The sequence below is a fragment of the Scleropages formosus genome, chromosome 18 (assembly GCF_900964775.1).
Source record: "Scleropages formosus chromosome 18, fSclFor1.1, whole genome shotgun sequence".
NCBI lineage: Eukaryota > Metazoa > Chordata > Actinopteri > Osteoglossiformes > Osteoglossidae > Scleropages > Scleropages formosus.
Genome location: NC_041823.1, coordinates 1590079 through 1616773, shown reverse-complemented (window position 1 = coordinate 1616773; position 26695 = coordinate 1590079). Strand labels below are relative to the sequence as shown.

Sequence of the window (26695 nt, the reverse complement as noted above, 5' to 3'; positions counted from 1 at the left end):
AAATTGTTATAAGAATTCTTTTGTGCCAACTGCAGTAAGATTGTTAAACAGGGAATTCCAAAAGTGAGGTTTTAGACTGTATATAGAGATTTTAAACTTTGACTGTTATTTATTTTAATTTTTTTAACTGTAGGTTAGGGTGTGTACTGTTTTATGTGAGTCTAATGTTGTGCACTGGCCATGTCATGATGTCCAAAACTAATTTCCCCGGAGAGGGACAATAAAGTATATTCTATTCCATTCTGTTCTATTCTTCATTGTACATGTTTTTATTCAATTCCTTTTTGTTCTCTTTTTACACGTTTATTTTTCTCTTGGATGGTTGTGTGTTGCTGTTTTATGTAACTGATCACCATACTGTACAAAGTCCTAGAAGAAGAGGGAGATGGGATATCTGGTAATGTAGTGGTTATAGCTGCAGGCTTTGGATGCAAAATGCTGCAGGTTTGATCCCCACTTCTGGTAGTAGTATCCTTGAAACACAAAAAGAACATGCAAACTACACACAGTCTGAGTTTATGTGTCAGTGAAGGCAAAGCACATGTCTCTTGTGATCCACCGCTTTACAATAGAGGAGAACAACTCATTTGAAAAACATTTGTGATTTTGCTTTTGTAAAAATAGTGTCGTGCTTCAGCATATCTTTACACTGAGAGGAAACATATTTCAAAGCCACCGACCTCAGTTCTTGAATAAAACTCGGCAAATGAGAGTTTGAGCAAAGCAGCTTCTCTCTGCGTTCACATCCCTGGAGGCCGACAACAGCAAACACATGAGCTGAAGAGCTCTTAACGCTTCGTCACATTATATTGATACGGTAGCCCCAGCTGCACTGAAATATGACAACTTATACAAGTGAACATGTAAAGAAAAGTAAAGAAAAAGCTGACATTGAAAATACTTTCACTTACTGTCATGGTGATATGACTACTGGCAGGTCGAGTTTCTCTAGTGCTTTACACTGATTTTAGCCTTTGCTCACATAACACATAACTTCCTCTAAAGATGACATGGTGCCGCAATAAATCTCTGCTTCACCGACTTGATTTTTCCTGGTTACTTTAAGTTGCTGAAGATTATTTTAAACAGTGCTGCCTGCCTGACTTTATGATTACATATTTCTGCATCTTACACACTAAAGAAATAACATAAACATCTGATCTGATGAAATGTGATGTCAAAAAGCTGCAAAAGTAGAGAACATTCGAAAGGGACAAACGACGTCTAGCAAAGTCCAAAATATTTAATTATTGGACCCCATTTACACAGCGCTGGAATTTTAAAATCTTTAAGAATCTTTGTGAGCCAGTAATTTGGGTGGTGAAATAGATGTAATAAAAAGAGAACAACATGTTCTGTGTTTTTCCTCCACATCTCACTGAAACACACTTCAGACCATTAAAAGGACATGTACATTAACTATAGTACAGTATATCACAGATTGTAATGAGATGTTTTGAGGCGTTTGAATTGATTCTTCTTCTTCTTTATTATTATTATTATTAATCTGGACTGCGCCATGTTACACACTGACCGCTAGAGGCCAGTATAGTGCTGTATTTGACTACGCGGCACCGTTTAAAGGAACCGAAAGTGAAAGAATTTTGTGAGGGAACAATTGCGCGTATATCGGAAGATGTTTGAATAACAATAAGAAAAAGAGCTTTTCCAGGTAAGATCACTGTTTCTTATTTGACCACACGATCAAACATCAGTGTTAAATGTTCAGTAATGTTTCCTTCACCTCATTTCTACAAACTGTTTCTTCATCATTACAATTGTTGTTCTCATGATGGTGCACAAATTGAAATATCACAGAGTTTTCATACTTCACCAAAACGTTGAGAAGTTATTCGATCATAATTTTATTTCAACAACATTCAAACACTGTCGGTGCTGTTTGTCTTCAGATCAGAAAAATGATGTACAATTTCTCTTTAAAACACATGATACTTTTGATAAAGTGACACTTTTGTAATTGACTGGGATTTTCACATGAACAAAGACTACGAGTAATAAAGATGGTTTTGGACTAAGAGTCCGACGTGTCAGTGAGGAAGTGGACATGAATGTCATACAGTCTCTGGTTCTCTTTAGGGAATCACTCTATTGGTGGGACTTTCACCACAACAGCTTACACTATTGACTCGCTTCCAGTTACACGATTGACGCATTTATACAGCTGGGGAGTATGACTTTACAAATTAAGAGTAAATTTAAACCCAAGGTTTTTAAATTCAGAAACAGCAGCTGTAACCAATACACCACGTGACCTGCAGGTCCTGGCGCTGTACATGTTGCTAAGGACTGCTGAGTCAATGACACCTCTTGTTGACCACATACAGAGTTCCTCCAGAAGGTTCTTTCTATTGTGTTGAGAGGATTGTGTTCACTGTCATTGACTGAGTCTATTCATCTAATAAATGTGGATATTATTGTGGCATGCAGCGCCGTGGGTTTGGATGGGGCGAAGAAGGACGCAGAGGGAGCGTTCATTCCGAACATTTTATTGAACACCGGCACACAGGGAAATAATGCTCTCGGTCAGAGAACCCCATTTCCTCCAGGACTCGCGCATCTCGCCAGCCTTCCCAGCCTGCTTAGCGCCCCCAGGCTCTCTTCTCTTTCTCTCTTTCTTGCCTTATAGCTCAGCTCCCCCTTCACCACTACAGTCCAGTACAGCAACAGCATTACTGCTGCCACTACTCCCAGTCTGCGGCCGATCTCACGCTCCCTTCTTCCCTCACTTGTGAACAAGACCGCAAGAAACTGCAACCCCTCCACCTGGGGCAAATTCTCTTCCCTTCCCTAGAGGGGACATGCCATCCTTTTCCGTGAGAGAACCATAAACTCAGACTTTGAGGTGCTGATCCTCATCGCAACCGCTTCACACTTCACGCTTCACAAAAAGCTGGTCCACTGTTCCACGCCCAGGGCGGAATCCGCATTGTTCCTCTTCGGTCAAAAGTTCAGCTATCGGCCGGAGCCTTATTGCCAGCACCCCAGTATAGACTTTCCCAGGGAGGCTGAGAAGCGTGATACCCCGATACCTGGCGCACACTCTCCGGTCCCCTTCCTTAAAGATCAGGACCACCACCCCAGTTTGCCAGTCCAAAGACACCGTCCCCGAGGTCCATGCAACATTGCAGAGGCGTATCAGCCATGACAGCCTTGCAACATCCAGGGCCTTAAGCAGTTCCGGGCGGATCTCATCCACCCCCGGTGCTTCGCCACCGAGGAGCTTACCAACTACCTTAGTGACTTCCATCAGGGAAATGGACTCTGACAGCCCGAAAGCCTCTAGTCCTGACTCCTGTAAGTTAGGCATGTCACTTGGGTTTGAGACGCTCAGGTTTAAGACACTCACACCCTCATTAAATGTCTGGGCCTACAGGGTCTGTCCATCAGTTTTCCCCACCATCTGATCCAACTCACTACCAGATGGTGATCAGTTGACAGCTCAGCACCTCTCTTCACCTGAGTGTCCAGAACACATGGCCTCAAGTCAGAAGAAACGACTACAAAGTCGATCATTGACCTTTGGCCCAAGGAGCTCTGGTACCAAGTACACTTATGAGCATCCTTGTGTTCGAACATGGTGTTTGCTATGGACAAACCATGACTAGCACAGAAGTCCAATAACATTTCACTATTCGGTTTCAGATCAGGCAAGTTGTTCTTCCCAATCACCCCCCGCCAGATTTCCCAGTCATTGCTAACGTGAGTGTTGAAGTCCCCCGGCAGGACTATGAAATCTGTAGGTGGGGCCCTATCCAGAACCCCTCCCACCTTCTCCAAGAAGGTCAAATACTCTGAACTGCTGTTTGGTGCATAAGCACACACAACAGTCAAAGTTTTCCTCTCTGCAAACTTAAGTCGCATTGAGGCTACCCTCTCGTCCACCGGGGCAAACTCCAACTGTATGGCGGCCAGCCGGGGTCTTGTGAGTATCCCCACACCTGCCTGGCACCTCTCACCCCATACAACTCCTAAGTTGGAGAGAGACCACCCCCTATCGAGGAGTTTGGTTCCAGAGCCAACACTGTGAGTGGAGGTAAGCCCAACTACACCTAGTTGGTATTTCTCAACCTCCCGCACCAGTTCCGGCTCCTTCCCCCCCAGTGAGGTAACATTCTATGTGCCAAGAGCTAGTTTCTGTCGTGAGGGGCCGCGCCACCCTGCCCTCTCCTGCCGCCTGGTACACATTGCACCCAACCCCCATGTTGGACCTTGCGGGTGGTGGGCCCACATGGCCTCCCCCACGATGTCTTTTCAGGCTGAGCCCGGCGAGTTACATGGGCTGCCCGGCCACCAGGCGCTTGCCTAGGAACACTACCCCCAGGCCTGGCTCCAGGGGTAGGTCCCGGTGACCCTATTCTGGGCAGGGTAAACGTTCTTTTGTTCCCATTTTCCATAGGGGTTTTTTTGGATCGTGTTAGTCTGGACTTCACTCCAGACCTGTTCACCTTGGGAGACTCTACAAGGAGCATACTGCTCCCGACAACATAGCTCTGGAGATCCCTAGATCACGCAAGCCCTTCTGCCATGCCAAGGCCCTGATCCAGGAAAAAAATATTAAAGGGCAATCAAGAATAAATATCAACATCCTTTACTCCACCTATACACACAAATTACAAATTTTCATCTACAGTCACAGTCTACATATCACATACAATATCTAACACTTATTGCAATCTAGCTATACACCAGTGTCATACTAGTTAATGTCATTTACCACACCAATACACCATTAATAGAAAAAAGCCACACAACCACACACGCAACACAAAAATTTGACCAAATTACAACCTAAGCATAACACATCACTGCACACACACCTTAATATCACACACCCTCATTTAAATTAAACACAGTAAAACAAAGAAAAAAATTGACCTAATTAGCATACCCTGCTGCCTTGGCTTTGCGGCCTTATCAAAAGTTTTCAGACTCTTTTACATGCAAAACATGCAACACATATGACCAGAACAAACTGCTCTTTTCTTCTTTCCTGACAATGGAACTTTAGTTTAGGTTTTGTTTCACAGTGAATCTTTGAATCACTTTGCTGGTCTCACACTCTGGTGTCTTCTATGAAGTTCAGGGATCAGTGGATGTGATGTTGAGGAGAAGAACCAGCAGAGACACAGTTTCCAGCATCATCATCATGAAGGTACCTACAGTGGTGCTGTCGATCCTTTGCTCTGTTCACCTGGTCTCTACAGGTAAATTACTGAGTTTAATGACACTGATAGAACTATAAGTAGTGCAAATGGTTTTTATTCATGAATGCATTTGAACATGTACAGAAAAGATCTGGTTGCAACAGCTGTTTAGTGGTTAGGACTACTGCCTTTTGTAATGAAGCTTTTTAGTTCAAGGTCCCCTTATGGTGCTCAAGGTTCTTACCATGAACTGCTTCAGTTAGAATACCCTGTTATCGAAAAATATTTAGTTTGCTTATTGTACAAACATTGTAAGGACAAAGTTAAGGGATATTTCTCTTTGCTGTCATACTGTCCATACAATAAATATCCTTTACGTACAAGATGAAATGAGTTACGATGTACATATGAATGTTACATTCTGATTTTCCTTCTGAATGAAGATTTAACTTCAGGGCTGTTATGTGTCAATTTAAAATAATTGCAGTTAAAAAGAAGATTAATATTTTGAACAGATTTTTACATATTGAATCAGCTACACACCAGCAGGTAAAAATGGGTGTGTGTGTGTGTGTGTGTGTGTGTGTGTGTGTGTGTGTGTGAGACAGAAAGAGAGTGTTTCTCCGAGATGAATGAAAACTGAATGAAATGTTTTTCTTTTAAAACAGAGACCCACTCTCTTTCTATGAGGGCTACACTTATATATGGAGAAACGCCTTTCCCAGAGTTCTCCCTTGTGGTCCTAGTCAATGATGTTCCTGTGGAATACTATGATAGTGACATAAAGAAATTTGTTTCTCGAAGACACTGGAGGGTAAATGACACCATAGAAGAATTCAGATTCAGAAATTTTATGGTTGAGGAAATTTATAATGCCATGAAAGTCCCATCACTTTTTCTAAGAAGGCACTTCAATCACACTGAAGGTGAGCACATGGATTTTACAAAGTTCATGTTGATTTCAACCTCTTCAAATACGAATCCATGAGTTGGCTTGAACCCATTACTAAACAAGGACCATAACTCCTACAAAACTCTTCTCAACAAACATTCATTGATTGAACTTGAATAGAAATGCAGATTTCAATATAGATACATTAAATGTTGCGCTCTGTGCTTTTCAGGACTTCATATTTATCAAGGTGTTGCAGCTTGTGACCTGGAGGATAATAAAGTGAACAGATTTTTTATAACATCAGCATATGACAGAGAAGAGAAGTATCAATATGATGTCCTCACTCAAGCACAAAATACACTTGGCCCAGAGTTTGTTTGGAATAAAATTTTTATGGAAGCCAAAAAACTGAGGTGTTCATATGTATATAAGCCTCTATTTGAAGAAATTCTACGACGATACCTGCAGGAGGACAAGAACATACTGCTGAGGAAAGGTACAGTACTGTGTTGGTATCTGTTCACACACTCAGTGAGAGTTCAGTGTAGTTCATAGTCTTGTGTCTCGCTTGGACCCCAAACTGGTCTCTACAGGACACTGTATTTACACACAAGTAAGAAGTCCACATTAAACTGTAAAGTTCAACACACTGATGAAAGTGAAATGAGTTATGTGGAATATGGGACATGAATTACTCATCACTCATCAGTGACAGCTCTCAAACAGGAAGTCCTCTTTCTGACTCCACAGAGCGTCCCAGAGTGAGGGTCATACAGAAGACAGAGCCACACAGCGGAAGGACACAGGTGAGCTGTGTGGCCACCGGCTTCTACCCCCGACGCGTCAACATGACCCTGCTGAGGGACGGCCGGCCCGTCCCAGACCGGGAGCTCACGGGAGGAGAGGTGCTGCCCAACGGAGACGGGACCTACCAGCTGAGAAGGAGTCTGAGTGTCAGTGAGGAGGAGCTGAGAGAGAGACACCGCTACACCTGTACTGTGTCGCACCTGAGTGTGGACAACAAGCTGGACGTCAACTGGGGTAAGACACCTGTACGCCTGGACTGTATATGAGTTATGAACCGCTTGTCCCATACGGGGTCGCGGGGAACCGGAGCCTACCTGGCAACACAGGGCGTAAGGCCGGAGGAGGAGGGGACACACCCAGGACGGGACGCCAGTCCATCGCAAGGCACCCCAAGCAGGACTCGAACCCCAGACCCACTGGAGAGCAGGACCCGGTCCAACCCGCTGCGCCACCGCACCCCCGTATATGAGTTATGATCTACTGTATATGAACCATGTGTGTCTGTGCTCTTTGTTACAGAACCAGAAGCTCCTGCACACACTGTGCTCATCAGTGCAGTTCTCATCGCTGTCCTGGTTCTCGCTGCACTCATCATCACAGCCATTGTCCTTTGCAGGAGGAGAAGACACACTGGTGAGGAGGATGAGGACTGGATGATGGACAGATCCATTATTGTCACAGTAATAAACTGTGGAGTCACAAGCAGGGACACAGAGGAGGTGTTTCACTGAGGTTTCCCATAACCCTCCTCTACTGATCATACTGTGTCATTTCTTTCTAGGGATCAAGAACTTGTGTCCATCAGCTGCTGGAGTGAAATACGCTGCAGCCCAGAGTGAGTACCACACCTGTGTGAATGTACACTAGTAAAACACGTAGAGTGTAAAGGGCTCAATGTACCTGACACGTGTCTGTGGGATTCCCACTGCTCTGTCCCTCTATGTCCTCATCGCTCAGTTTGTCCTCTTGACTCCCAGTCACAGACCAGATGTGTTGAAGGAGAACCTCAGATGTCCTCTTGTGTCCCAACTGAAAAAAAAATCTGTTTATTAGATATATTTCCAGGATTTATAGGAAGTTTTTGAAGCTCCACCCCACACTTGTGGTATAATTTGAAAGCACAGAAGGGAATTAAGGTTCATTTTTACTCCACTTTACCCCATGTAGGGTGTAGTTTCTCCTGTGTGTCTCAGTTGAGGTTTTTTACTGAACAAATAGAACTGATTGAGTCTCAGGAGGATTTGATTCACTTTAACTCCTTACTTTGGCTCATTTCAGTACTGCAGACTACATTCTTATAAGAACTAAAAGTAAAGAACTAAAATAAATAGTTCAGAATCTCAGCTTCTCCCATCTGACACACAAAACCACACTGAACATTAAAACTGTTTCTGTACACCTTATAAACACATTTCACTGCTTCTTGTTCTGATGCCTGAAACAGGTGATTTTATATTTACTTTTCTCAAAAGTGACTTATACTGTTAATCTTATAATTATTTACCCAGTTGTACAACTGGGTTATTTCACTGGAGCAGTTTAGGGTAAGTATTTTGCTCAAGGGTTTAATAGTCTGAAGTGAGGATCATCCCTGCAACCTTTGGATTCAACGGCAGTAACACTCACCACTACACCACCAGCTGTGTCCTTTGAATGACATTCTCTGCCTAATTATTGTAATTGTAAGAATTTATTTCCACATCATCTTTTGAGCTTTTCAAAATGAACTGATATCAGCGTAGACAGAGTTTTGGCAGAATCTTCTTCAAGGGCAGGATGATGCACAGATTCTTCTCCTCTGACCGGGATAGTTATTGTATTGGATTAGTGGGGAAACAATTAGTGTCACTGTAGTCATTCAGGATATTGTCACCTGAAAGTTGCTGTTTTAGTCCCCTGTCTAAGATAATCTTGTAAAATATATGGTTAAGACACCTACTGTGAACTACTCTGGTAAGTACCCGTTTAACTGATGCTTTTCTTCAAGGCAATTTACAGTGTTGATACATATAGTTATTTACCCACTTATACAGCTGGGTAATTTTTACTGGAGCTATATGAAGTAAGTGCCTTCATCTAGAGCGCTACAGCAGTAGGTAGGATTTGAACATGCAACATATGAGTTTACAGACAGCAACCCTACCGAGATGCAACCAGCTACCCCCTTATGTCACAAATCACAGTGGAGCAAAAGTCGGTAGTGGATCAAAGTGCAGAAGTTTACTGTGTGGAGGTGCGAGGAGAGGGAGCAACCAGAGCAGGATCCGTCTGTGAGGATCTTGGGAAACGTGGACATTGTGCAGGACACAGGGGTGTTGATGGATGCGGAGGAGGTAGGAGATGGTGTTGTGAGTCTTTCCAGTGGAGGGGAGATGAAGACACCATCAAGTTCAGAGCCACAGTGGAGGTTGTGGACAAAAGCAGAGTCAGAGTCCAAATGTTGGGACTGAGTGTTTGAGGTCAAGAGTGTTCAAAGGGGCGACGCTGAAGAACTAGAATGTGTGGGAACCCCAGCAGTGCCGAGAAATCGGTGCTTTTAAAACATTTATTTAACATTTTAATGCTGGGACTAGGAAAGCTATTAATGTTTAAGTGAAGTCTTTCTAGTTTTTGTGCATTTGATACTTGACAGAGACTGGGGTTAGTGTCTTAATGTATTAATATACATACACACACACACACACACACACACACACACACACACACACACACACACTGTCTGAAACCGCTTGTCCCGAGCGGGGTCACGGCAAACCGGAGCCTAACCCGGGCACAAGGCTGGAGGGTGAGGGGACACACCCAGGATGGGACGCCAGTCTGTGGCAAGGCACCCCAAGCAGGATTCGAATCCCAGATCCACCAGAGGGCAGGACCTGGTCCAACCTACTGCGCCACCATGCCCCCCTGCATTAATAGAATAAAAACATAAATTTCCTGTTTAATGTTTCTGGTTTTTATGATGAATAAACCCATTAATCAGCTATGTTGCCTGCATATTATTCCATTCTGATCAAACTCTTTTTTCCTTCTTTTCAGAAAGTGACGCAGATTCATCAAGCAGCTCCTCGGTATCTTAGTGACTTTACTGCTGGTGTTTCCTGTAAACCTTCCAGAAACTGGACTGAGTCCATCATTTATAACAAACACGAGTACTTGTGTGGCAACATGTCGTGTGATATTGTACTTTGAAAAGGAAAGTTTTGCTGTATTCTGCCTTTTATGGCACAAAGGTTTTTAATGAAACTTTCCCTTTGCTTTGCTGTATATTCGGTGAATAATATGTTCTTGCGTTCTAAAATATACTCTTCCTGTCTGCTTTCCTTAATCCATTTAGATACAGTTATATTAATGTTGCCTTTTTGCATGAACTGTAATAAGAATGCTTTTTAAAACTTGGTATTTTTTGATGACATAAATAAATAAAATAAATTGTGCTTCTAGTTTCAGTGTCTGCTTTGTAACATGTGTTGCAGTACTGCTTTGAGACTCCATTGAAATATGATGGAATATAATTTCTGTTTGCCTACAGTCATCCTGAACCCAAAAAACTTCCCTCACAGGACTGTTGTTCCGTGTATGATGTTTGTTCCGTGTATGGTGAAGCTCCTGCAGACACTGTGCTCATGTTTGCAGCTCTGCTCTCTGTCCTGGGTGTGACTGTACTCATCATCATCATCATCATCATCACAGCCATTGTCCTCTGCAGGAGGAGAAGACACCCTGAGGAGTGCCATATAAAACTGAGCGTTCCAATTGAAGTCGGGTGCTTAACAGGAGCCAAGTGCTGCTGGTTGAGGTGCGGGCGTAGTCGTGACAATTAGTTTGTACCCTTTTCAGAAAAGGAAGAGTCTGATTCAGTCGCCATCTGCTGAGGATGATCATAAAAGTAATGGTGCTCCTTGTTATAAAAGCTGTATTTGAAACTTGGGTTACATATTCAGTGTACATCGGGTACAGTCACATCTTACATACTTTTCACCTGCATACATTGTATATGTATTTGTATGCATACACAATATATGTAATATACTGTATATATATACACACACACACACACACACACACACACACACACACACACACACACACACACATTCTCAGAACCGCTTGTCCCATACAGGGTCGCGGGGAACCGGAGCCTAACCCGGCAACTCAGGGCGTAAGGCCGGATGGGCAGGGGACACACCCAGGACGGGACACCAGTCCGTCGCAAGGCACCCCCAAGCGGGACTCAAACCACAGACCCACCAGAGAGCAGGACCCGGTCCAACCCACTGCGCCACCGTGCCCCCTGTATATATATATATATATATATATATATATATACACAAGTATTATATATAGTATTAATGTGTATAATAAATGTATAGGCCTGTTATTATATATACTATTCTTATATACTGTATATAAAATAACAGGCCTACGTGACCCCGCTTGGGACAAGCAGCTTCAGACAATGTCTGTGCGTGTGTGTGTGTGTGTAACAGGTAATAATAATACTTTGTAATGTGTTTTGAGGCTGTGCACTGTGCTGTGAAATGGAAAATCACTGTGGAACACTGTGTGACACTGAGAGAGTGTGTTTCACTGTTCTATGGAAGAGTGACCCAGTGTAAGTGGTGTCTCTAGCAGTGCAAGTCACCATGGTGAATAAGAGGTGTGGGCTAGTACACTACAGAGTATCCATGATTTTAAGTTGCCTTAGAGAAAAGTGTCTGCTAAGTGAATAAATGTAATGTAAATGGCTGAACAGTTTTTCCTGAAGGATCCTCAGATCTAGGGATATTCGGGATCCTCCCCACACACACGTGATCCTGAGCGCTGGATGAACATGTCCCAGCAGTGCCGTATCACGACCGACAGGGACAATTCCCCAAGTGAACACAGATCTCTTGTGTCGGAGGTAAGTTTCCTACCTTGGAACCACCACTGCCCGGAAAGCGCGCTGCTAGTTGGGATCTCCTGGGCACTGAAATCCGGACGAAACGAGCCATGAGGGTAATGTCTGGACAACCGTGATGGTGACCTCTTGGTATCAGGTAAGAGATTGTGGTTAAATAGTTGCAGGTACCAACACAGTAGCTGTATGTAAGACAAGTACCAGTTCATTGTGAACATTACAAGACTTTTACATCAGAGAAAAGTGTTTGCTAAATAAATGCATCTACATGTTATAATAATAATAATAATAATAATAATAATAATAATAAGAAGAAGAATATGTCATGACATATACTGACCACTAGAGGACAGAATAGTTACCTACTGGACTACGCAGCAGGATTTACAAAGACACACCTTTAAAGGTAGTCTTTATCATAACCAAAAGTGAAAGTATTTTGCGACGGAATTAGTTGTGTGTACGACAAAAGATGTTTGAAAACCTATCAGAAAAACAGCCTTTCGAGGTAAGATTGTTTGTTATTTGATCACATGATCATACATCAGTGTTAAAATGTTCGATAATGTTTCCTTCACCTCATTTCTACAAACTGTTTCTTCATCATTACAGTTGTTCTCATGACATGGTGCACAAATATCACGGAGTTTTCATACTTCACACCATGAGCATTTTGAGAAGTTATCTGATCACAATTTTATTTCAACAATACTAAAACACAGTTAAGGGGGGTGCAGTGGCGCAGTGGGTTGGACCACAGTCTTGCTCTCCGGTGGGTCTGGGGTTCGAGTCCCGCTTGGGGTGCCTTGTGACGGACTGGCGTCCCGTCCTGGGTGTGTCCCCTTCCCTTCCAGCCTTACGCCTTGTGTTGCTTGTGTAGGGTGTAGTTTCTCCTGTGTGTCTCAGTTGAGGTTTTTTACTGAAAAAATAGAACTGACTGAGTCTCAGGAGGATTTGATTCACTTTAACGCTTTACTTTGGCACATATCAGTCCTGCAGATGGTGTTCATACACGAATACAGTTTCCTGTACTAATACCTATACTTACCTACACACACACATTTTCAGAACCGCTTGCCCCATACGGGGTCATGGGGAACCGGAGCCTACCCAGCAACACAGGGCGTAAGGCCGGAGGGGGAAGGGGACACACCCAGGACGGGACGCCAGTCCGCCGCAAGGCACCCCAAACGGGATTCAAACCCCAGACCCACTGGAGAGCAGGACTGTGCTCCAACCCACTGTGCCACCACACCCCCCTTACTTACCTACATTTACTCAGTATTTACTCAGTTAGCGGATGTTTTTCTCCAAAACAGTTATTTACCTATTTATACAGCTGGGTAACTCTTTTTTTACTGGAGCAATTTAGGGTAAGTACCTCACTCAACAGTACTGCAGCTGGAGGGGGGAACTGAACCTGTGATCTTGGGAGACCAAAGGTAGCAGCTCTGACCACTAGGGTACCAGGCGTCTCCTTAATGGGTTAAGTCCCACTTCAGTCAACTAATGAATTAACAATTGAACATTTTCTGAGAAATTCACTGACTTTCAGATTATGCTTTTTAATGCTGTGAACCACTAACAATGGTGGCAACTTAAACATAGTTTTAATTTAAGGAAAACCATATCTATAGTATATAAATATATCTGTACAATTTCAAGGAAGTGAATATTCTGCTGTAGTAAAATTAAATATTGTTCCTCCAGCTAATGGAATAAGTACAAAAGAAATGTAACCACAGTACGACCAACTGATTATATAATGAGAACAACCTAGAACATGTGGAAACCCCAGCACTGCCAAAAAATAGGTATTTTAAAAACATTTATTTGAGATTGTAATGCTGATACTTGAAACACTATTAATTATAAAGTAAATCTGTGCATTTTATGCTTCAGCAACAATTTGGAATATCAAAAAAAAAAATTCAGTGTACAGAAGAAACTCAGGTAAATGTTTTTAAGCATCGAAACAAGAAAAATGTGAATTACCCCCATAATGCCTTTAGTTAAAGGACTCTTATGACTGTATGGTAGATCTTCTGGTTCTAATGATGAATAAACCCATTAGTCAGTCGTGTTGCCTCCATATTATTTCATTTTGATCAAACGCTGTTTTTATTCTTTTCAGAAAGTGATGCTGATTCATCAAGCAGCTCCTCGGGATCTTAATGACTTTACTGCTCCTGTCTTCTGTAAACCTTCCAGAAACTGGACTGAGCCCATCATTTATAACATACATGAGTACTTGTGTGGAAACATATCCTGTGTCATTGTATTTTGAAACTTTCCTATTGTTTTGCAGTATATTAAATTAATAACACTGTAGTCCTGTTCCAGTGACAGTAAAATGTGCTTTTCCTGTTTGTTCTCATTTACTTATAAAGATAGAGTTATATTAATATCAGCTTTTCACATAAACTATAATGAGAATGTTATTTAAAAGCTGTAGTGTGACTTACATGTTTTTGATGACAGGAATAAATAAAATCTACTTTTGGTTTCTACTTCTAGTTTGTAGCATCTGTTTCACTACAGCTGAAAACACAGCTGTATAATGTCACTTTTAATGCAACACCAAGTCATAATTGTTCTTAAAAAGTATAACAGTATTTAAACACACTCAGTAAAATGCACTCAGACAATAGAAACTGGAATGGTGGTGTGGTTGTTAGGGTTGGGGGAGGGACGCAGCATCTCTGAACTCTACAGGAACATTTCATTTAGTACTGTAGCTATATCCAGGACTTTATAAAAAGTACCCAGTGTCTGTAAATAAGTGAATAAATGTAAAAACAGACTGGGAGAATTGTGGCTCAGAGGAACAGTCATGAGTACCATCTGGTATCTCACCATAGGGGTTCTCCTTTACCACGGTGTCGGGCAGCTTCAGAACAAACGTGTGAAAGAGATGAACTGTCAAACGGGAGGTACCCACCACTCTCGGCTTGAACCACTGTTGGTCTCTTGCCACAGGGCTGGGAAGAACACAAATGAAACCTGGGAGACAATCAGCACAGCAATAAGAGCCATGAGACACAAAGTGGTCTTTGCTCGGTAAACGATGTGTTTTCTGGAGTTGTGTGAGCAGCTGTGTCAGAGCTGTTTCTAGTCCTCAGTGTCCTGTTCAGGTCTCAATCCCTGTAGCTACTCACTTTTACCTGCTAGTTTTTCACTGATTCCTGTAAATAAAGAGTCTGCACTTGAACCAACCAACATAACGTGTCCACATCAAGAGAACTGCAAGAAAACCGCATAACTAAAGTCTATTCCGTGACACCCCTGACCACACTCCAGCTGGACGCAGCTGATCTGAATCAACAGGGTCGAGTATAAAGGACGCCAGATCATGGCTCACAGGTTGCGGAATCTCAGTGAGACAAGCGTCCCCTCTGCGTTTGCAACCTCACTCCTATTTTTCCCGCATTTCCGACTGCTTCATCCTTGCTCGGCTTTCTTGCCCGCGCGACACACATCTTTGGCTTTGACCAGAGCTCTGACCTTTGACGATGAAGAAGGATTCACTCGAAAGACGGCATTTGCGCCTCGGTTGCTTGACGCACACCTGACCCTGACCATGATTCCCATCTTTGTCCCTTCCGTTCACGACCCACGATCCCGCGCTTGGATCCTACCACTTGTCTCCCGACTTGGCGCCCGTGACATACTTGATGAGACTTGAAGCAGCTCTCTGCTACGCACCAGGGCCAGCTGGATGGTCTTCCAGGATAAGCACTGAAAATGAGCATCTCACCTGAGAAGATAAGGTTTGAGTATGAGGTAGTGAAGAACATGAAGTAGTTTCTGGTCAGATCATATCAGCACCTGGTGTTGATGGAGCAAATGAAGAGAGCAGGTTTATCACCATAATAGAGAATTCATTAGACACAACGCAGCAAGAGGCAAAGAACCTTGTCTCTTTCTTCTCCCCATCAATGCCCATTACTAAAATATTATAATATAATATAATATTAGAAAGTTCTTCAAGTGTAAACCTGGGGACAAATATGAATTGCTGAAAAAATCCAGGCCCGGCTCCACAGGGGGGCCATGGTGGGTCTGGCCCACCCAATCAAAAGCTTGGTCCACCCTGGCCCTACACCCCAAAACCAGTCTCAAAATTGGTGTGATATTCAGTTCAGCTCCAGGTATTTTATTTATTTATTGATTGATTGATTTATTTATTCTTTTGGCTGTCGAGACAAATAGCCTTAGCCTCATTCACTTCGCTACGTTTGAGGTTAACGGACGTGCTGAATTACGAAGCAACGATCGAAACAGCCAGTGAACTGTATTAGAATTATTAGAGAACTTTATTACTACTATACACTTTAGTATTCCTAAGACAACACAACATGTAGAGATTTCTTGTTCCGAAAGACAAAGGAAAACCAGTGGCACAGCTACCACCTCATCCATTTGCGGCAATGAGGTTGGAGAAATAGACGAGTCAAGTAAGTTCATCAGCAGCTTCCGATCGTGTCAAAAACACAGTTACACCCATTCAAAACTGCAACAGTTCGGTCCCAGATGATTTAAACAGGGCAAATCCTCATCAGCTGGTTCTGCAATTATGTCCCTGAACTCTTTTTGGAGGGAAGGAGAGATGCTTTTCAGCCGCTTGGTATCAGTCACGACCTTGTCTTGAATATTCTGTAGAGCACGATGCTACTTTTGTTTTTCGTGTCAAGTGTTTGGTGCTGCTTTCTCCGAAAAAGACACTTTCGTTTCGACGGGTTTTAAAAACTGGAAAGCAGCATTAGAACGTGACCGCAGGCGAGCTTCAAAAACATGCTTGTAGCCAGGCTCATTCACAGGCCTCAACCGCGTGGACAGAATTTTGGCGCCGACAGGACAGGTGTCAGGAGAGACCGTAGCATGTTCGCTCGGACCCCAACACATAGAAAAGCGTGGCAGGTGTTGTGAAATTTTTAGAGGTCAATGTGCTTCACATACGACTTCCATGTTTACATTGCACACTGAACACTTTATATACGTATATAACTTCGTTTCTTGGATTTTTGCACTAATAGTTTTTGTACATTTGTGATTTTTTGCACTTATAGTAATTTCTGTAATTTGTGATTTACGCCTTGTGTTTTTCTTTCCTTATGTCCTTACAATTTATGTCATTGTCACAGTTGCGCGTAGCGCGGACGGACTCAAGTGCAGAGAGTTCGGATCGACGTGCACGGAAGCCGAATCAGAATCCATAATCGTAGTCGTGGGGCAGGAGAGGGTCAGGCGATCAGCAAACGTCGTGGAAAGGGCTAGGCAAAGCTCGTGGTCAGGGCAGGCGAGGGTCAGGCAATCAGCAAATGTCGTAGAAAGGGCTAGGCAAAGAACGTGGTCAGGAAGAAACAGGCAAAGGATCGAAGTCGGAATGGGTCTCTCAGTAATACGGTTCGCAGGGAAACGAGGAGGCAAAACAAGGTTCCGCATCTGGGCTTCCTCGGCTTCCCTCTTTATAGTCGTTCCCATCAGGGAACGGCAGGTGTCGCGGATGTGCCAGATGCAGAGAACGTGACAGTACCCCCCCCTCCACGGGCGGCTCTGGACGCCATGGGCCGGGAAGGGGGATGCCCCCGGTGGCGCGGAGCCGGGCACTCGGGATGGTCCCTATGGAAAGCGGCCACCAGGTCGGGGTCCAGGATGTCCGAAGCAGCCACCCAGGAACGCTCCTCCGGACCGTACCCCTCCCAATCCACCAGATATTGCAGTCGACCTCTCCGTCGGCGGGAGTTCAGCAGGGCTCGGACTGTGTAGACATCGTCCCCTGCGAGGGGTAGTGCCGACGGTGGCGTGGTTTCTACCGGTGGCTGATGCAAGGACACCCCAACCGGTTTCAGGAGGGAAACATGGAACGTTGGGTGCACTCGGAGGTCAGGAGGCAATTGAAGGCGGTAAGTAACCGGCGTGACACGACGTACTACCTTGAAGGGGCCGATGTAGCGGGACCCGAGTTTCTTGGAGGGGGTCTTCAGGTGAAGGTCTCGGGTGGAGAGCCAAACTCTTTGTCTGGGCAAGAACGAAAGGGTGCGCCGGTGCCGGTCCGCCTGACGTTTGTGGCGTTCCCCACTGCGGAGCAGGTGGGCCCGGACCGTCCTCCAGACGCGGGTGCTCTCGTGGTGCCATGTCTCCACAGCCTGGACAGGACTTGGAGAGGTCTCGCTAGGAAACAGGACAGGTTGGTAGCCTAGCACACACTGAAAAGGCGACATACCTGTGGATGTATGAGGCGCAGAGTTGTGGGCATACTCTGCCCAGGCCAGGTAGCGTGCCCAGTGATGGGGTTTTTGGGAGCAGTAGGCTCGGAGAAACCGTGCAACATCCTGTTGCAAGCGTTCTACATGGCCGTTGGCTTGCGGGTGGTATCCCGATGTAAGGCTGACCGTTACTCCGAGCCGGCCCCAAAAGGCCTTCCATACCCGAGAGGTGAACTGGGGCCCTCTATCGGACACAATGTCTTCGGGGAGTCCGTAGAGTCTAAATACTTGTTCGAACAGAATCTCCGATACCTCGAGAGCGGTAGGCAGCTTCGGAAGGGGCACCAGTCTGCAAGCCTTGGAGAAACGATCTATGACGGAGAGGATCACGGTCTTACCCTCTGAGACCGGTAGGTCCACTAGGAAATCCAGCGCCACATGGGTCCAGGGTCGAGTCGGCGTAGGCAAGGGTTGTAGGAGACCCGCTGCATTTTCGGGGACGGTCCTGGTCTGAGCGCAGGTGGCACAGGCCTGGACGAAGTCCCTGACGTCATCGGACAGTGAAGGCCATCAGAACCGTCCTTGGACCAGGTACGTTGGATCCCGGGATGCCCGGCCTCCGGAGCCTCATGGGCCCATTTCAGCACCGTTGCACGGAAGGAACTGGGGACATACACACGGTCAGTTGGCCTCCCGGGCGGTTCTGGCTCGCTGTCCTGGGCTTCTTGGATGTCCTGGAGGAGTTGCCACTGGACCGGGCCCACCACGCATCCCTGGGGTAGGATCTCCTCTGGGTTGGGGGGCAGTGGTTCTGGGTCATGAACCCGCGATAAAGCATCCGCCTTCCCATTCTTGGAACCTGGTCGATAGGAAACAGTAAAGCGGAAACGGGTGAAAAACAGGGCCCATCGGGCCTGGCGGGAGTTCAACCGTTTTGCAGTCTCTAGGTACTCCAGATTTCGGTGGTCTGTGAGTACCACGAAGGGATTGACTGCACCCTCTAGCAAGTGACGCCACTCCTCAAGCGTGAGCTTGATAGCAAGGAGTTCCCGGTTCCCAATGTCGTAATTCCGTTCGGCAGGGGTCATCTTCCTGGAGAAGAAGGCACAGGGATACAACTTGGGAGGGTCCCCTTGCCGCTGCGACAGGACTGCATCCACCCCTACCGAGGAGGCGTCGACCTCCACCACAAACGGCAAGGAAGGGTCCGGCTGTTTCAGCACTGGGGCGGAGGTGAACCGTGTTTTTAACTCCTGGAAAGCCTTCTCCGCCTCCGCCCCCCAAGGGAGTCTTCGGTCCTTGCTTGCAGTTAACGCGGTAAGCGGTGCGGCGACTGTGCTAAAATTACGTATGAACCGCCGATAGAAATTGGCGAACCCAAGGAAACGCTGGAGCGCCCTTACCGTGGTAGGTCGAGGCCAGGAGGTCACTGCACCCACCTTCCTGGGGTCCATGGAAACTCCCTCCTGGCTCAGGATGTAGCCCAGGAAGGAGATTTGGCGTTGGTGGAACTCACACTTCTCTGCCTTCACATACAATCGATGTTGCAGGAGTCGCCTGAGGACCGCCTGGACCTGTTGGATATGCTGCTCTCGGGTCTTCGAATAGATTAGTATATCGTCTAGGTAGACGATGACACAGTGATGCAGGAAATCGCCCAACACATGGTTGAGAAAGGCTTGGAAAACTGAGGGGGCATTAGCTAGGCCAAAAGGCATGACCCTGTACTCGTAGTGACCTAGTGAAGTGGTGAAGGCTGTCTTCCATTCATCCCCCTCACGGATCCGGATGAGGTTATATGCACTGCGGAGGTCTAATTTTGAGAACCAGGTTGATCCATGGATCCCCTCCAGCGCCGAGGTAATCAACGGTAAGGGGTGCGGGTACTTGACCGTTATGGCGTTCAACCCTCGGTAATCTATGCACGGCCTCAGTCCCCCGTCCTTCTTACCGATAAAGAAGAACCCCGCCGCGGCTAGTGATGTTGACGGCCGGATCAGGCCCGCTTCGAGGGCCTCCCTGATGTACTCCTGCATGGCCCGTTGTTCAGGTAACGACAGGGGATACACCCGGCCCCGAGGTGGTGTGGTACCTGGCAAGAGATCGATAGCACAGTCCCAGGACCGGTGACAGGGCAGTTCGGCGGCGCGGACCTTGCTGAAGACCTCTCGTTGATCCTCATAGTCCGGGGGTATGACTGGCGGGGGAAGGCCCTCTACCCCTTCCACCGACGTGGCCCGGCAAGGAAGCGTGAGGCAGGATGCGCGACAGGATCCTCCCCAAGAAACCAGCTCCTTGGTACTCCACTGAAAGACGGGGTCATGTCGTGCCAACCAGGGGTAACCTAAAATGACAGGGGTGTCTGGAGCTCGGATCAGAAAGAAGGTGAGTTTCTCGTGGTGACACGCGCTAGTTTTGAGCACGAGAGGTGCCGTCCGGGAATCAACCACCCCATCACCCAAGTGTTGACCATCCAGGGCTTTCACACTCAGGGTGACCTCACATGTTTTAATAGGGACATGGTGCGCTTGGGCAAAGCCTACATCCATGAAACAGCCCGCGGCTCCGGAATCTATGAGGGCGTTCGTCTGCACCCGGTTGGCCCCCCAGGAAAGACTCACCGGCAGACGTAGCTGTCCCCGGTGCTCCCCTGGGCTCGGCTTCGTTTCTGCGGAGGTCCCCTGAGGTGGTCGCTCGGGGCACACCGCACGGGGATGCTCCGGGGACCCACAATAGAGACACAGTCTCCCCACCTGGCGCCGTCTCCTTTCCTCTTTTTTGAGCCGGTCTTCCGCTGGGCTGGTCCCCAGGGGTTGGCGACTTCGGCCAAGATTGTCGATGGCGATGGCTGTCTCCACAAACTGGTCGAATTCCCCTCCTCACCCCTATATGTGAGCTCGTCCTGGATCCAGGGATTCAGCCCTTCGAAGAAGCAGGTGAGGAGGGCAGGGGAGTTCCAGCCACTCTTGGCCGCGAGGGGTCTGAACTCAAGAGCGTACTCAGCCACGCTTCTACTCCCCTGGGTGAGACGCATGAGATAATTACCCACCGCGCGTCCCGCGTGCAGGTGGTCAAAAACCGCTTCGAACTTTCACGGAAAATGTCATAGGTAGTTCTGGGGCGAGTGCGCCACCCAGCGGCGGCCCACGCCCGGGCTGGACCGGTTAATAACGACAGGACAAAAGCGATCTTTGCTGTGTCCGTCTGATAGATGCGGAGAACGTGACAGTCATAGGCTGCTGAGAGGATTCACAGAGTGAGAATTTCAATGTATGGTGTAACGAACTGTTTACTGTACACATGACAATAAACTCTTGAATTTTGAATCTTGAATCTTCCACTACGTGGGGATCGGGAAACATTTGACATTGAGGAGGACTGCACAGCTGCAGGGCTTTTTGCCAACTGCTTTAAATACACGTTGGAAAAAGATAAATACCTTGCTGACATTACATCAAATATCACACAAAATGCAAAGTACACTTCCAAAACCATCAAGAATGAAGTGATTGGAATTTTGGTATCCATGGTTCTGAAAAAAATAAAACATACATACAGTTTCAGACCCGCTTGTCCCATACAGGGTCACGGGGAACCAGAGCCTACCCGGCAACACAGGGCGTAAGGCCGGAGGGGAAAGGGACACACCCAGGACGGGACGCCAGTCCATCGCAAGGCACTCCAAGCGGGACTCGAACCCCAGACCCACCGGAGAGCAGGACTGTGGTCCAACCCACTGCGCCACCGCACCCCTTTAAAAATAAAACATTCTGTTTAAAAAGTGATGATGGCACAAGGGATCGGTGCAACATTGAAAATGTGTCTGTTGTAATCCGCTTTGTGTGCAACGGTGTGGCAGAGGAACATCTCGTTGGCTTATTAGAACTCCAGCAGCTTGATGCAGATTACATCACAACTGAAATATTACAACACTTGTCTGAAACAGGAATCAGTGCTGACAATATACTGAGCCAGTGTTATGATGGAGCATCAGTGATGAATGGGGTGCAAGGCAGTGTTCAGGCTTTATTGCAAAAAAGGTTGGAAAAGCATATCCCCTAAATCCACTGCTATAACCACCAGCTTCACCTCTCAATCATACATGCAATTCAAAGTGAACCGTAACACGCCGAAGCGAGCAGGAAGGGGGGCGAAGTCCGGGGTAAGCCAGTCGCAGCTGGGGCTGATTGCAACCTCTATTTCGTCCCCCGGACCCGCCAGTGAGGGGGAGAGAGAGACGGAGGAGAAGAGAGAGAGAGAAAGAGAGAGATCTGTGACAGCCATGACCCCGATCCCGATCCTGACCATGACCCCGATCCCGACCGCGACCCCGAAGCACCGCCCCGCTCTACCAGTTCCCGGTTCCCCCTTTCCCCCACTGTTATTTTCCCCTGCACTGCCCTAAATAAACATCACCGAGAGGCAAGCCCCTCACCTGTTCTGTCTCCTCTTTCACATGAACCTTGTGTCAAAAGTTTCTTTGACTTGTCAGGCTCCCTGTACTCTTTATTCAAGCATCATTTTGTGTGTCAGAGGTACAGTTGACCGTATCTCAAGAGATTGTTAGAAATCCTCTGGACAAGTTCTTTTGAAGTCATCAAGCGTATTGTGGAGAATGAGAAAGTCATTCTTAACATTCTTTCCAAGGTTTCCAGGGATGACAATGGCACAGTTGACCTTGCAAAAGAAGCCTCTAGGCTTCTCTTTCAGCTGAAGCGACACCATTTTTTTGAAGTTGGCAAATTTCCGATACATCTTCTTGCCATTTTGAAAGCAGCAAATGCCATCCTACAGTCTCAGCATGTTGATTTGTGCAGTGCAGCTGACGAAGTGCAGGGATCTCTTGGTGCACTGAGAAATCTCAGAGGAAACGACAGTGAATTGCAGCAGTACTGCACTGGCATGTCTACTGTTGAGCCCTCACTAAACGTCTAAGGACTATTAATCCTTCCTATGCTGATTCTGTCATTTTTTTGCCTTTAGGGCAAGAAGGGCAGTCAGGCTCCGAATGTGCCACTAAAGCTCTAAGGCGACAGATGTTGAACATACTAGATACAGCTGTAGCAGAGATGGAAAACAGGTTTTCCACAAAGAATTTAGAGCTGATGCAAGCTTTCACATGTTTGATGCCAAAATCCAACACATTTCTTGACATTCAGCTGCTTAAGCCTCTCTGTGGTCTTGCAGGGGTTGCAAAAAATGAACTGCAGAGTGAAATGCTTGTTGCCAGAGCAATGCTGTCCAAAAAGCATTCAACTTATGCTGACTGTTCTGCTGTTTGCAAACTCTTGTAGAAATATAAAGATGCATATGTAGGTCTTCATAAACTGTATGTATTTGCAATCGTCATGGGTGTCTCTTCTGCTTCACGTGAGAGCTCCTTCTCCACTCTGGCACGAATTTTGACACCATTCCACCAAACAATGCTTCATGAGAGAAAAAAGAAAAACCTTGTACTTCTAGCTCATGAAAAAGCAATAACACATGAACTGGACATGAATGAGTTTGTGACAGAATTTTATCAAATGAGCAGAACGCTAATGTTGTAAATATTATAGTAGTGATGTCAATAGTTCTATGCACAGTCTCTGTCAAGACCTGCCCCTTTCATAAAATATCGTTGCAAAATAAATGAAAAAAAAAAATTATATTAAAGATGAAAAAACAAATAAAAAAACAACAACCACAAACAAATCTAAAAATTCTGTTTTTAGATTTTGTGATATTCCAAGTGATAACACACCCGCACCCCAGTAGCCCCCCCAACCAAGAATAATACTTGGCTCACCTTTCATCTCATATCTGAATCCGGGCCTGATCTGACTCATTTACAGTTGGGGTCATTTGGGTTAAATATCGTTCTCAAGGGCTCTACAGCAATAGTGGAGTCTAGGGTTCGAACTCCCAACCTTCAGCGTTCTTCACTGCTACCACAGCTGCTCTCCCTCATAGAAATTACAGAAATGTATCCATTAACTTGGGGGGTGCGGTGGTGCAGTGGGTTGGACCGGGTCCTGCTCTCCAGTGGGTCTGGTGTTCGAGTCCCGCTTGGGGTGCCTTGCAACGGACTGGCGTCCCGTCCTGGGTGTGTCCCCTTCCCCTCCGGCCTTACGCCCTGTGTTGCCGGGTTAGGCTCCGGCTCCCCGCAACCCCATATGGGACAAGCGGTTCTGGAAATGTGTGTGTGTATCCATTAACTCTTTTTGCTGATTAACTTCAGTCTTTTACTTTGATAAACTGCTGAGGATTCTTACAGATCACATTCTTCTAAGCCTCTGGACTACTTTTCACATCGACTACAGTCATAACTCAAAGTACATGTTCTACATAAACTAATCACAAAAAGCCCACTGAAAAAGCTGAAAGTAAATTAAACACCACAGGTCTAAATACTGGCTACCCTGAGAGCTTCCAATGGTCAGTGACTCCACTCCATGTCTGTGTAACAAAATGATAAAATAATGACAAAGAATCCATATGAAAAGTGTTACAGGTCTTTCCTTCAGTGAAAGATGATGAAAACACTCGAACCTGCAGACAAAGAGTACATCACGAGTAGAGTAAGTGTGCAAGTCATGGAGACGGTGAGCTGCTCTTCATCCCTCTGCACAGCAAGAGCTCCAATTAGCAGAGAAATAAAGGGCCGCCAAGTGAGCGTCACGACTAATCCCATTAGGAACACATGGCCACCGCACGATTCCTTCTCAGTCCGGCACGTCTTGTCCTCCTTTAGCAAAACCTGAGAACGCAGGAAGGCAGCACCGAACAAAAATGAGACAGCAGTTTGTGACTCGCTGCTTATCAGTGCAGGACAACAAGAATGTGGCGAAGCAGTTGTGGGCTTATCGGAAATATGACCCTGATATCAATTCCAGTATTCTGAGCGCATTATCTTTTCATACTTGGTTACAGTAACAGTTCTGGGCGCAGACCTGGACTTTGGTGCACACAGCCCGTCTTCTTTAACCTCCTTTAAAGCACTATGGCCATCAGAGTATCCTTTCTGTGTTCTTCCAAATAACAAATCTGCAAAAAGATTAACATATTTCATAACTGCAAAATATCATAATTAAACTAGTTAAAAAATAAAGTCCCAATACTAGGGTTATAATGTGATGGAAACGGGTAGGCAACAGAAAGAAACATCTAATTGCAAAGTTTTGACAACTTTTCCTTAAAAAAATGTGACTGACACACACACACACACACACACACACACACACACACACACACACACACACACACACACACACACACTGAGGCCACTTGTCCCAAGCAGGGTCACAGCAAGCCAGAGCCTAGCCTGGCAACCCAGGGCAACACCTAGGATGGGATGCCAGTCCGTCCCAAGCCAAGGCACCCAAAGCGGGACTCAAACCCCAGACCTACCAGAGAGCAGGACCCAGTCAAACCCACTTCACCACCACAACCTTCTATATCTAAAAGGGATATATAAAGAATTATTCTAACAAATGTGAATTGGTCCAAGGGATACTGAGGTGGGGGGCACAGGGGCATGGTGATGCAGCGGGTTTGGCTGGGTCCTGCTCTCCCGTGGGTCTGGGGTTCGAGTCCTGCTTGGGGTGCCTTGGGATGGACCGGCGTCCCGTCCTGGTGTGTCCCCCCCACCCAGTCTTGTGCCCTGTGCTGCGGGGTTAGGCTCTGGTTTGTCATGACCAGCAGTTTCAGACAGTGTGTGTGTGATACTGAGCTGTTAATAACTGCCTGCATTGACAATGTATTTAAATATTTCATTTATTATATTATTTCCTTATATATGTATACAAAAGTAATATTTTTATTTCATTTATTTATTCTTGGCATTATACATGTACATACACATGTGATTTGTAGGGGGTATAGGACACGTGACTGAAAATGTTTCATAGAATGTATTGAAATTTTTAACTTTACTGGTTCACCCACAGTGTGTGAGTGACGGAGAGAGAGAGTGTGTTCCACTGATGTATGGATGAGTGACCCATTGTAAGTAGTGCATCTAGCAGTGTAAGTCACCGCGGTGAATAAGGTGTGTGGGCTGATAACAGTAAATAGAGTTCCTTGGAAGTGCACACACACGCACATTTTCTGAACCGCTTGTCCCATATGGGGTCACGGGGAACCGGAGCCTACCCGGCAACTCAGGGCGTAAGGCCAGAAGGGGAGGGGACACACCCAGGACGGGACGCCAGTCTGCCGCAAGGCACCCCAAGCGGGACTCGAACCCCAGACCCACCAGAAAGGAGGACCCGGTCCAACCCACTGCACCACTGTGCCACCACTCCTTAGAAGTGGCTCTGATAAATAAATGTAAATGTACTGAAATTTTACCATATTAAACGGTAATCTAGTTTGTCCTCCCTCTTACTTCAGAGCTTGGACAGGTTCACTTCCAGAACCAGGTGCAAGAAAGTCTGCCAGTGGTCCATCACATCTGCTGGTTATGGGCCTTGAATCAAAGAAAACCCTCAGAATGACCTCTGACCTCTGTCCTCGCACCAGGGTTTTCCTGCACCGATGGAAAGGACACATAGCGACACGAAAACAAACCAGTAACAAAAACAAAAGTTTGCTGCACTTGGATTGTGCTGGTTCTCATGTGTTTGCTGCCCTGGTGTTCAACTTCACTCATGTTTCATCTTTTTGAGAAGAATCAAAATTAAGGTTCCGCTCTAATAAAGTTAAAGAACCCGTCTAGACTTCTTGTAGGCAAGTGGGT

At 46.0% G+C, this 26695-nt stretch overlaps 1 protein-coding gene across 5 annotated transcripts in view; it reads left to right on the top strand.

Moving 5' to 3' along the window:
* LOC108938346 (class I histocompatibility antigen, F10 alpha chain-like) overlaps window positions 1-14017 on the top strand; it is a 32329-nt gene extending 18312 nt beyond the window's left edge. For 2 of the 5 annotated variants that reach the window (XM_029259994.1, XM_029259993.1), the window contains exons 5-8: window positions 6811-7101; window positions 7387-7500; window positions 7649-7702; window positions 9904-10177. In XM_029259994.1, coding sequence (XP_029115827.1) covers window positions 6811-7101; window positions 7387-7500; window positions 7649-7702; window positions 9904-9944 — 500 coding nt within the window. In that variant the 3' untranslated portion in view covers window positions 9945-10177. Of the gene's footprint in view, window positions 1-1596; window positions 1673-5099; window positions 5226-5833; window positions 6092-6289; window positions 6557-6810; window positions 7102-7386; window positions 7501-7648; window positions 7703-9903; window positions 10178-13901 lie in introns of those variants that run through there. The other 3 variants (XM_029259991.1, XM_029259992.1, XM_029259990.1) reach the window with 3 other exon arrangements.
* Window positions 14018-26695: the final 12678 nt, after the last annotated feature.